At 39.0% G+C, this 11,412-nt stretch overlaps 3 protein-coding genes across 7 annotated transcripts; all 3 read left to right on the top strand.

Annotated features, from left to right (window-relative positions):
• Positions 1 to 2,465: 2,465 nt before the first annotated feature.
• On the top strand, positions 2,466 to 4,638 carry LOC131224884 (uncharacterized). The gene is made up of 3 exons (XM_058220331.1): positions 2,466 to 3,361; positions 3,452 to 3,553; positions 3,813 to 4,638. The coding sequence occupies exons 1-3, from the start codon at positions 2,466 to 2,468 to the stop codon at positions 4,636 to 4,638; spliced, it is 1,824 nt and encodes a 607-aa protein (XP_058076314.1).
• LOC131225612 (uncharacterized) lies at positions 4,332 to 5,498 on the top strand. Its single transcript, XM_058221167.1, has 4 exons — positions 4,332 to 4,638; positions 4,747 to 4,852; positions 4,992 to 5,236; positions 5,315 to 5,498. Exons 2-4 carry the CDS (start codon positions 4,750 to 4,752, stop codon positions 5,348 to 5,350), a joined length of 384 nt encoding a protein of 127 aa, XP_058077150.1. The 5' UTR covers positions 4,332 to 4,638; positions 4,747 to 4,749; the 3' UTR covers positions 5,351 to 5,498.
• A 97-nt stretch (positions 5,499 to 5,595) lies between these two features.
• Positions 5,596 to 11,348, top strand: LOC131225611 (polycomb group protein EMF2B-like). Of its 5 annotated transcripts, XM_058221164.1 has the most exons (7): positions 5,596 to 5,703; positions 5,794 to 5,901; positions 5,997 to 6,497; positions 6,614 to 6,805; positions 9,462 to 9,573; positions 9,678 to 9,905; positions 10,693 to 11,348. In XM_058221164.1, exons 4-7 carry the CDS (start codon positions 6,678 to 6,680, stop codon positions 10,699 to 10,701), a joined length of 477 nt encoding a protein of 158 aa, XP_058077147.1. In that variant the 5' UTR covers positions 5,596 to 5,703; positions 5,794 to 5,901; positions 5,997 to 6,497; positions 6,614 to 6,677; the 3' UTR covers positions 10,702 to 11,348. The 5 variants fall into 5 exon arrangements, 2 of the variants coding, with proteins under 2 accessions (XP_058077147.1, XP_058077148.1); XR_009161410.1 differs by lacking the exon at positions 9,462 to 9,573 and having other exon boundaries at positions 9,688 to 9,905; XR_009161408.1 differs by lacking the exon at positions 9,462 to 9,573.
• Positions 11,349 to 11,412: the final 64 nt, after the last annotated feature.

The raw sequence follows: 11,412 nt of genomic DNA, 5'->3' as shown, positions 1-11,412 counted from the left end.
ACTCCTGTCTTCCACCCTACCACTTCCATTGGTTGTACCTGCTTGGGAGTCTCCTCGACTCTCCCATTGCACAACACCAGGCTCTCCCAATCCCAAAGTGAGGGAGTCTTCGGGTTCCACTCCATCACAGAAAAATCCCTCACGAAAAGAATTCAGATTGTTTTCTTCTCCATGGAAGTAGATATACCAGTCTTTGCTATATGGTGCCTGACTTGCATAAACTGAACTGAAAAAGGATGGGACAATAATCACAATCTTGCGGAGAATCAGGGAGAAGGCGTGCAGGCATAAGGCGGGACAGATTAGAGTTAGGGCTTTTATAATTGGCAGGATCTTCTTGTAAGCTCTACCACAGAACCATCAAAAGAAAATGAGAAACAGGCAGGACAAAAGTCTTCGAAAATTCAAAAGACAAGAAACCACAAAATCAATCGCCTACACAGCAGGTAAACCACAGAAAGAAGGAGACCCTGACACTGATATGATCAACGACTAAGCTTACCGCCAAAACCTGGCTTCTTCTTGTTCAGCAGCAGCACAGCACAGTTGGTAGGGGTAGAAGATCCCTTTGGCATTCCTTCCACGGAGCAGGACAGATCCCCTGTTCCCCTAACTCACCACGGTTAACTAAGTAAATAATCATCCAAGTAGAGAAGAGCTGGCCCTAGAAAACATCGATTTCAATCCATCTTCCCTCTTCCGTCTGTTAAAGCCATACATTACGTCTAAAACACACCTGAGCAGAAAGCAACATCCAAACCCCAAAACACCCAATCAAGCCTTTCCTCCCTTCCATTAAACACTAAGCCTGCGAATCCGAAACGCCTGCGCCTCACCCATCATCAAGGGGTTGCAATTTCCACCCATGGCATTCTCCATCCATGTACATGAGATATTGGCCCAAAAAGCTCATTGGTACCAGAAACGACAGTGCTCAGAAGCAGCAGCGAAAAAGCTTAAGCTCTCCCACAGATCATATCTTTCCAACTTTTACTGAAAGACCATCGCTGACCTTACCCATCTGAATTCACCTCTCTTGTCTGATTTCACCTTTAATCCACTGTCTTGAATTATTAGACAGTGAAACTGAACTTATGAAACCCATCAATTCGTCAAATGAGATGTTAGACAAGTCTTTGGACTACTCAATTGCAACTACAACATGATCAACCTTAGGAGTTAAACTCCTCAAATTTTTTGCAACAACAGTTTGATCAGTTATTTGGTCTCCATATGATCTCATTTGACTGATTATTGCCATTGCTCTCGACAAAAAATCTTGCACCGATTCATTGCTTTTCATGATTAAAGTGATGGATTGTTGACATGATGATATGCCTCCACGTGATGACATGCATGGATTGTTGCATGATGTGTTTGGAATATCAGGTGTGGATGACATGCCAACTGAGTTGCCATCACAGGAGCCAATACAAGAGGAACCGAATCCTGAAGCTGAAAGATTCTTCGGGTTGTTGCAAGACGCCGAACAAGCCTTGTACCCGGGATGTAAGAAGTTCATGAAACTCTCTTTTGTTGTTCGAATGTATCAACTTAAGTACTTAAATGGATGGAGCAACAAGTCATTCACCATGTTGCTTGAATTGTTGAAAGAAGCACTCCCCGAGGGTGAGACGTTACCGAGTTCCTTTTATGAGACCAAGAAGATTATTAAAGAACTGGGCCTCAGTTATAACAAGATCGATGCATGCCCCAATGATTGCCAGTTGTATTGGAAGACTAATGTGAACGATGAGTCATGTGCTATGTGCGGTATATCCAGATGGAAAACAATGGAACATAATTCTAATGACGATGAGGCAACAACTATTCCCTCCAAAGTTAAGAAGATTCCAGCAAAGACATTGTGGCATTTTCCATTAATACCAAGGTTACAAAGGTTATTTATGGAAGCACAAACAGCTAAAAACATGAAATGGCATGACAAGGGACGAACCAAGGATGAGTGCATGAGACATCCTGCTGATTCTCCTGTATGGAAATCTTTTGACGAGCAACACCTAAATTTTTCATATGATAGTCGTGATGTCAGGCTTGGGTTAGCAACTGATGGATTCAATCCCTTCGGGACGATGAGTATTGCTCATAGCACATGGCCTGTTGTTTTGATGCCGTACAATTTACCACCGTGGATGTGCATGAAGCATCCTTACATCATGATGTCTCTACTTATACCAGGCCCGCATGGTGTTGGTAATAATATCGACGTGTATCTACAACCGTTGATAGAAGAATTGCTTAAATTGTGGGAGGTCGGTGTCGACACTTACGATGCATTATCGAAGTTGAATTTTCGAATGCGTGCTGCTTTGTTATGGACTATTAGTGACTTTCCTTGATATGCAATGTTGTCAGGATGGAGCACAAAAGGTAAGCTCGCTTGTCCGAACTGCAATAAGGACACAGAGTCCCAATGGTTGACACATAGCCATAAGTTTTGTTACATGGGTCATCGTCGATTCTTGGATAGAGATCATAGGTATAGACATGATAAAAGGAACTTTAATGGAAAGCTGGAGTTGAGAGAGGTGCCGAAACAACTATCTGGAAATGAAGTGTTAGCTGAAGTGAGCAAAATTAACATAATATTTGGAAAGAAGTTTGATACCAAAGTTGGAAAGAAGAGAAATCGAGACAATAATAAGGAAAAGGGAAAGGCATCTTGTTGGAAGAAGAGAAGTATTTTCTTCGATTTACCATACTGGGCAGGTAATATGTTGCGTCACAGCCTTGATGTGATGCACATCGAGAAGAATGTATACAACAATGTTCTTGGGACGTTGTTGAACATCGACGGGAAGACAAAGGACAATGTGAAGTCTCATCTGGACCTCCAAGAAATAAAGATAAGACGAACACTTCACCCAAAGCAGAGACCATCAGACAAAACATATTTGCCCCCTGCATGCTTTACAATGGCGAATAAGGAGAAGAATGATTTCTGCAGAGTCATAAAGAACATGAAGGTACCAGATGGCTATGCAAGTAATATCTCACGATGTACCAATCTTAAAATGAAGAAGATTTTAGGACTCAAGAGCCATGACACTCATGTTTTGATGCAACAAATACTTTCGATCGTCGTGCGAAGGACATTACCTCCAAACGTGAGCTCAATCTTAATTGAATTAAGCGAATTCTTTAGAGATTTGTGTTCCAAGGTTGGCCGGATGCAGGATTTCAAGTTTCTTGAATCTCAGATTGCTTTAACACTTTGCCATTTAGAGAGGATCTTTCCACCGTCATTCTTTGATATCATGGTTCATTTGCCTATACATTTAGCCAGCGAGGCAATGTTAGCCGGGCCAGTACAGTACCGCTGGATGTACCCAATCGAAAGGTGTGTTTTAAGGTCTCAATATGACCTTTCATTTATCTTGTTGTAATAGATAAAATCATGTATACTTATATGTCTATTATGTGACTATAGGTACCTACAGAGACTAAAGTCCTACGTTCTAAACAGAAGTCGGCCAGAGGGTTCGATTGCAGAGGGGTACCTAGCTAAAGAATGCCTAACATTCTGCTCTCGGTACTTACATGGTGTTGAGACAAGATTCAACAGACCGGTTCGAAATGAGGACTTTAGGGATGCGACAGTAGGTCGTCCATTGGGAAAGATTGACGTGTTTATTATCGAATATGTTAATAGGACACAGGCACATAGATATGTGTTGTTCAACACCAATGCGGTCGCACCATTCATTGAGTAAGAATAGTTTTATTTGTAGCGTTAATTCATAAGAATCTCACTTGTTTACAACTTATTCATCGAATTGAATAAAATGCAGTGAACACAGGAAAGTGATTAAGAAGGAGATGCCCCGAAGAGCACCGAGGCTCCTAGAACGCATCCACAATGAAAAGTTTCCAAATTGGCTTGGGAAGCATGTCGACCATGTTGGGAATGATCAAGTTCTGAAAGAAGTTAGAAGCCTGGCTCGGGGCCCTAACACTGTTGCAAGAAGATTTAAAGGATACATCATTAATGGTTTCAGGTTTCGTACAAGAGACCGTGAGAGAGACTTGAAAATACAGAATAATGGAGTTGTAGTGACGGCAAAGACATCAAGCTTCGCAAGTACAAGTGATAGAAACCCTGTTATAGGGGATGTGGATTACTATGGTGTTTTAACAGACATTATCGAGTTGGATTATTGTGGGTCCAAGAAAGTTGTATTATTTAGGTGTGATTGGGTGGATGTAAGAACTCAGGGCAGGGGAATCAAGAAGGATGAATTTGGGTTCACGCTCGTGAATTTCAAACAATTATGGCATACTGATCGGAACCTGTATGATGAACCATATGTCTTAGCAACCCAAGTACAACATGTATTCTATGTCCCTGATCCTATTGATCGTGATTGGCATGTTGTTATCAGGTCAAAGCCAAGGGATTTGTTCGAAATGGGCATGAATGATTCGTTTGTTGATAATGATACATACCTTCAGAGCTTGCCTTGCATTAATCATACATTGGAAGCGACTATGCTTGCCAATGATGATAATGTGAGTTGGGATAGGACGGATGTGGAGGGAAACGAAGTTAACACTCCACAAAACTTATCTAATTTGATTAAAGAGGACCACGATTCTAGGTCGGAATCTGATGACTAGGTATTGATGCCTAACACAAATGTGATGCATGCTTCTTCTTTTTTTTTATGCTCACAATTATTTGGTTAACTCCAATCTCATTACATATATTATTTTCATATTGTGAAGGAAATGAAGATGTCGACCTCCGACCATCATCATTCGAGCTTTATTGACCCGGTCCCGACCACCAACCAGGTTGGACAGAGTTCAGATAGTTCAGCATTGACTCTGGGTATGTAAATATATAATTTAAGTGAAGTGAAGTTAAGCTTGTAACTTTTATAGTTTTGTTCTGTTCTTGATTTAATTAAATGTAGATATTATATTTCAAATATTTAGAATGCTCATATCTATTCTTTTGTTTCATAAAGAGGGTGGTATTCATAATAGACGATTTCGAGGCCCTACAGTCATCAGCGAGGTGGCGAACTTACCACCCAATAAGCAACTGAATATCAGTTGGAATAAGTATGGGCAGCCCATTGGACATAAGTACAATGAATTTACAAGGTGGCTGGGCATTTTATCTAGAAATGGGCGCTTAGCACCTCTTGATCACGATAGTTGGCATCATGTGCCACTATCTCACAAGAATGAGATTTGGAATGAAGTGAAGGTAATATGAAATCAAAAATTCAATTACTCTTTTTGTATTTTTGTATACTAAGTATAATTGATGATTGATGTATTGCAGATCAAGTGGAATATCGACGAGGAGCGTCGAAATTAGGTAATGAAGTCCATCGGAGCTTCATGGAAGGAGTGGAAGAAGAGGTTAAAAAAAGAACACTACAAGCGATATTTGACTAATGAGGAACGACTAGCTCACTGTCCTGATCGAGTGGAGTCGACACACTGGAAGTGGCTCGTCACCTATTGGTCAACTGATGAAGGACAGGTAAAAATTAAACATAAAGAAAAATTATATCCATGTTGGTGTATATTGTTATTTATATTAAAATTTAGTTATTTTACTATGTCACATTGTAGGCCCACACTCAAAGGAATAAAATCAACCGCAGCAAGCATCGTATGGCCCACACTGCCGGCTCAAGGAGCTTTGCTCAAGTGCGTGAAGAAGAGGTAAATTCTTCTTTGATTTCTAAACTTTAAATGCCATCATTCTGTTTTAATATGATTGTTATCAACTCTTTTGTTTTTATATGGAAAAAGTGGGCAAAGAATCTTGGTGGAGAGTCTCCTGATCGGGCAACGTTGTTCATAACGACCCATCAGAAGAAAGATGGGAGTGTTGTGAACGAGGAGTCGGCTCATGTTATTGTATGTAGAAATTTATCAATCATTGACATCTCAGCTAATATTTTTCATTAAGTCATGATATTGAACAACTTATTTAATGTTTTTCTACACTACAGGAAATGATCGAGGAGTTATGGGCAACTCAGACTGCTGAGTCCTCTCAGAGTAGCACTGCCTGAGACGATCTCTTATCCCAGATATTAGGACCAAAGCATCCGGGCCGGGTCCGCATGATGGGGTTAGGTCCCACAACTTCCACGTTATGGGGCACAAGAAATACCATTGCAGAACTCAGGAGGGAGACTGATGAGTTGCGACGACACATGAATGAGCGGGTAGAGCAACTAGTGGAGGAGCGGATGAAAGAACAGATGGCTAAGCATCTAAAGCAAATGGAGCAACGGATGACAGAGCGAATAACGGAGCAAATGGAGCAACGGATGACAGAGCGAATAACAGAGCAGATGATGGCACGAATGTGAGATACTATAAACTCATTGGCTGCAACAAACCAAACTTCGAGCAATGTACTAAATGTAGAGGCTGACTCAGTATCCACTCCAAGGGATAGACCTGAGGCTGAGGGACCTCAGTCGAAGGTTCCGAAGAATCAGTAGGTAGTTTTTTGCTGAGATTCATTTATGTGTTATCTTTTACATATATATTTATGTTTTATTACATTTTATGAGTTTGTAGTTCACCATCATTGAATAGTTGGTCCTTTCTTTTTCAGGTCAAGTCGTATTTATGTGTATTTATGTGTTTGACATGCAAAAGAATCCAAGGGCTGTCTTAAAATGAGGGTTGCAGATTGGAAAAAGGTGGGCCATACTTTTTTGCTTCATGCTTTGTTTGCTAATGAACTTGGAGATCTAGGAATGTCTGATGGTTTGAACTATGAGAACCAAATTATTGTTGGATTCTTGTAAGTAAATCACTGCCTTTCTATCTTTTGTAGTTATTTAGGAAAAATGTTTAGGCATTCCCATGTGTGATGCACATGCAATTTACTTGTGTGTGCATGCTCACACACACAGTACAATTCCACACACATGGGAAACAAAGCACAATTCCTGATTCTTTTCAACTTCTTATTTTTCATGAGTCTCAAATATATTATTAAATGTTTTGAAAGAATGTTTAGATCCTAAAGCATATTCTTGGATTCAAACTGCCTTTGCATTTGGCAATATCTTCATGCAGTTTAGTGTTTTTCTGAAAGTTTGGTACTCCTGTATTTATATTTTTTACTCTCTTTTTTTTTCTGAAAGTTTGGGGTATTTATAGATTTTTTTTAATGCAGGATTGTGCAATCTCCTATCTCTGAACTTTGTTTTGATCAAAACAGCAGTACTGAACAATCTGCTATTTGTGCAAGACTTTGTTCTTTTTCGATATGGTAGCTATAGTTGGTGCAATAAATGACCTGATGAGATACTTGCGCAAAAGCTTCCTGTGCTCCATTGAATTACCAAAATTGGGAGATGCCATAAATGAGCAAAGGGTTGCTCTGCATTCTTCTCTAGAGAAGTGCCTTGTACAGCTAGCAAATAAGGTGTGTTAATCCTCTCTACTCTCCATATAGAGATGCTACCTCATTCAAGTCTTCGCTTCTATAAAGTTGGTCATTTAATTTCTGTATCTAGAGAAGTACCTATCACCACATGCATCAACTGTGAACTACCGCCATTAGCAAAAAAATGAAACAAAGCACAGTAATTGCCGGTTTTTTGCTGATCTTATAAACCATGGCCCCTTTCGAGATCTCTCTTCAACTCTTTTGTTTGGAAATTAGGGTTTTGGCCTTTTTTTAAGCAATGCTGCATCTGGTGAATTTTCAAAGAAGTGGAAATTCAACAAGCATTTTGTCTAATAAATCAGATGCTTTGATGTTCTTTTCTGAGATTTTGTCTAATACACCTGATTTGGAAGTATATGATCAGGACTTCCAACCATATTCAACCCGTTCGATAGATTGGCCCCACAGTTGACCTTCCGATTGCATCATGTATCTCTGCTTAAACTTATGAAATTCCAAAATCAGATTTGGGCTAATGTGAACTATAAGTGACACATTGTGCAAATGGACTAGAGTGAGATTCCCGCCCCTTGATTGTGATGGTGTTGCTTCCTTGATAAGGGATCGACCTAAGTTTTAAACAGGTAATTTCAATGACTTTACTAAAATAATATAAGTAACAGTATTAAATCAATTTAGTTGCTCTTTCTTCGTCTTATTCTTACCCGTTGTCCTATCTTTCCTATTATTTTATGATGTGAGTAAGATTCACAACACAATTATGAAGAGATCTTCTGCAAGGTCTCTTCTTATTCTGAAGATAGTAGCCCTGAAGCCTTGGCAACCAATTTATACTAGAATATAAGATAGTAGCAAGACCAGTGTTGAGTAGAGTAATAATTACAGTGGATTGGCATGAATTTTTAGCATGAAGCTTTTTTGCTTCATGCTTTGTTTGCTAATGAACTCTATTAGCTAGTGGCTTGTAGCTGGTTATTATGTTGACTTCTGATATCAGCAAACTTCCAACAACTAGTCCAAGTTTTTAAAATGCTCTAACTATATTTGAAATATCTGTTATAGATTAGATTATATTAGATTTTAGGTTACCTTTAGTATATAAACATGTCATTGCTAATGGAATAATTCACCTAAGATCTTCACAATGTAGTTGCTAGATTGTAAGAACTCAGTGATTTGGTCCTTAGCACAAGCTAAATGTATGTCATCTCATCTAGTGAGGTTGTCACATTTTAGGAACTTGTGGTGAAGCTAAGGGAAGGCACCAGGGCAAATGCTAATACTGGTGTTGTCACTGGAGTTCTTGCAACTGTTGGGGAGCTTGATAGGGTGGTGGGTTTACTTCCCTATTTTTTGGGTTATATTTTGAATCACGCAGTGTGCTATGGTACAAGTTCTAATTTCATCAAGTCTGATACTTTAAATTAGCTTGCCTTTTATGTGGGCGGTATGAAAAGGAATGATGAAATTAAAGGTTCTATTTTGATGCTAAAATGTCGAAGCATTGCTCTAGGAGGTTTTGATTTGTAACAAGTAGTAATCATGTTGTCATTTTGGTATCTACCTCCTTTCATAGAGGCTAGCATACTTGCTTGCTGCATTACACTTTGGGGACCACATGATGTGAATTATTGTTCCTGAAGTTTTTCAGCTTAGTTTGGAAGAAAACCTTCAAGGTACATTGTTCAACTCTATTGAATAAATTTCAGGTAGATTGGATTTAATCTTCCAGTTGCTGATCTTTTCCATCATTTGTGTTTTTAGGGAAAAAAGATCATGTTGTCCTCAGTTGGAATCAGAGATATAAGATTGCTATCAATGTAGCTGAGGCACTTGATTATCTACATAGCCGCAGTGCTTAGTCCATTATCCATAGGAATGTGAAATCATCGAACATCCTTCTAGCCGATGATTTTGAGCCACAGGTCTTACATTTTTCTTTTATGTAGCTGAACTGATATGTTTGTTATGTAGCATCATCATTGTCTTTAGCCATTCAAACCTGAGGACACTGACTATATCACCATCATTTGACTTGTAGAATACAAATGACCATATCGCTTGGGACTGGGAGTGATGAAGTGCAAGTGCAAAATGCATTACCCCTGTATGTTCTGTTGGCAAAACCTGTTTCTGATATTACAGTTTCAGAGGTATGCCATATCAAATGTATATGCTTCCATAGGTCATTTAATTTCCTGTGGCATGCTGCCTATCTGTCTCTTTCTGGATAAGCTCTGATGTGGTTGTACAACAGCATTCTGTAGTTTATCAGCTCAGGAGGACATGCATTCTGAAGGCTTTCTCTAAGTTTGGGAGTGGAGATAAAAAAGAAGCCACCTTTGTTATTCCTGAGCTTAGGAAGTTGTCAGCTGATGGCAAAGCTGGCAATCTCACCATCTTACTTTTTCTTCAGGGGAAACCGCAATTACTTCCAGTGAAAGTGATCTACTCAAAGACCAATTCGATCTGGCATCTTTTCCATGTAATTTTCATTTCTATTTTCTTTCCTTTTTCTCTGATGAACTGACTTGTTATGTTGGTTGGTAGACTTATACTTTATGCATGCAATGCAGAGAACTACATTGTTATCATTGTTCATAGGCTTCTTTTTCATGTATCATATTCGTTAGACACAGAACTAATCTGGAATGTTGGTTGGTTATAATATGTCATATGGGGGATGCAAAGAACCACATGTTTTACCTACATTTTACATTGTTGTCATGGTTCATGCTCTGGAGTGATTAGAAAAAAAATAATCTAAAAAGTTGGCAAAAATCTCGCTACAGTTCAATAACTATTTTGATACATTGCTACAATTGGATTATCCATATAACATGCTTTTGTGCATATGCGTCGTGGGTGCCTGCATGTATATGTTTCTGGTTGAGTGCTATAATATGCCTGCTTGCATACGTTTCTGTTTCCGGTGCATTGCATTCTTTATTTTTACCAATGAGATTAATCGCCCTCAATCCTTTAAAAAAAAAAAAAAAAAACATGTTCCGTTTGGAACTCTTTATTTTAAAAAATGCTTAGTTCTATTACCAAACACCTATATAGGAATTAATCTCACTCTAGATAGCAGTAATTATATATTAGATATTTTGATCTCCAATGCATAAAATCAATCATTACATTGAACAATTAGATCAACTCACTTTTTTGGGTGACTACCAGACAGGGCCTTGAGTATAAAATAAACATGCAAGTCTAATTGTTATGAATCACTCCTCTGACATGGTGGTGTATTGGTTTCTCTGTTGCAGGTGATGTAACATCGATGGATGCCTACTTGATAAAGTTCTTCCCAGTCGTCTATCGAAAGACCAAAGATCCTGGTTTGGACAGCCATTACTGCAAATACGACAACCACGGCCTTCAGCTATTGATCACATCATCGTTGTATCTGGCTGGCTTGATTTCGTCCTTCTTCGCATCCTACACCATAAGAAACCTCGGTCGGAGGCTGACCATGCTCATTGCAGGGATTTTCTTCATCATTGGCGTGGTGCTAAATGCAGCTGCCCAGAACCTTGCCATGCTCATTATAGGAAGGATCTTCCTGGGGTGTGGAGTCGGCTTCGCTAATCAGGTCTTTTTCTAGTTTCACTTCCGATTCCTCAGGCATGACCATTTTTATCCCCTTTTGTAACCATGACATATGTAGATTCCCATTAAAATGGCATTCACCTTATTTTGCTAGCAGTGTCATTACTAAGATCAAGATTCACGGAATTTTGGTGCAACATAATATCTATAAGTCTGATAATTAATTGTTGAATACATGTCGATATTTCATTGGCAGTTTCAAGTTATTTTTTAAAAATCTTTTTCTTTTCTTTTGTTTTTGTTGATTGGCAGGTAAGCAAGGTTCAAATCTGAGACCTCAATGTTGAAATGCACCCTGTCTACCATTGATCTACTAGCTCAAATTCTTGCGGTTTTGCTACCATCTATTTTTTATTTTCTTGCTTGTAAGATCTTTT

Source organism: Magnolia sinica, chromosome 14 (assembly GCF_029962835.1).
Source record: "Magnolia sinica isolate HGM2019 chromosome 14, MsV1, whole genome shotgun sequence".
Lineage (NCBI taxonomy): Eukaryota > Viridiplantae > Streptophyta > Magnoliopsida > Magnoliales > Magnoliaceae > Magnolia > Magnolia sinica.
The sequence above is the reverse complement of the archived record's forward strand: the minus strand, read 5'-3'. Positions and strand labels throughout refer to the sequence as shown.

Bases quoted from the DNA above. Each gene is read 5' to 3' on its own strand.
- LOC131224884 (XM_058220331.1), top strand. From the start codon at position 2,466: ATGGGTCATCGTCGATTCTTGGATAGAGATCATAGGTATAGACATGAT. The intron at 3,362-3,451 runs GTGTGTTTTAAG...ATGTGACTATAG, and splicing joins TGGATGTACCCAATCGAAAG to GTACCTACAGAGACTAAAGT. The intron at 3,554-3,812 runs GTACTTACATGG...AATAAAATGCAG, and splicing joins TGCCTAACATTCTGCTCTCG to TGAACACAGGAAAGTGATTA.
- LOC131225612 (XM_058221167.1), top strand. From the start codon at position 4,750: ATGAAGATGTCGACCTCCGACCATCATCATTCGAGCTTTATTGACCCG. The intron at 4,853-4,991 runs GTATGTAAATAT...TGTTTCATAAAG, and splicing joins TAGTTCAGCATTGACTCTGG to AGGGTGGTATTCATAATAGA. The intron at 5,237-5,314 runs GTAATATGAAAT...GATGTATTGCAG, and splicing joins AGATTTGGAATGAAGTGAAG to ATCAAGTGGAATATCGACGA.
- LOC131225611 (XM_058221164.1), top strand. From the start codon at position 6,678: ATGAGGGTTGCAGATTGGAAAAAGGTGGGCCATACTTTTTTGCTTCAT. The intron at 6,806-9,461 runs GTAAGTAAATCA...TTTGACTTGTAG, and splicing joins CAAATTATTGTTGGATTCTT to AATACAAATGACCATATCGC. The intron at 9,574-9,677 runs GTATGCCATATC...GTTGTACAACAG, and splicing joins CTGATATTACAGTTTCAGAG to CATTCTGTAGTTTATCAGCT.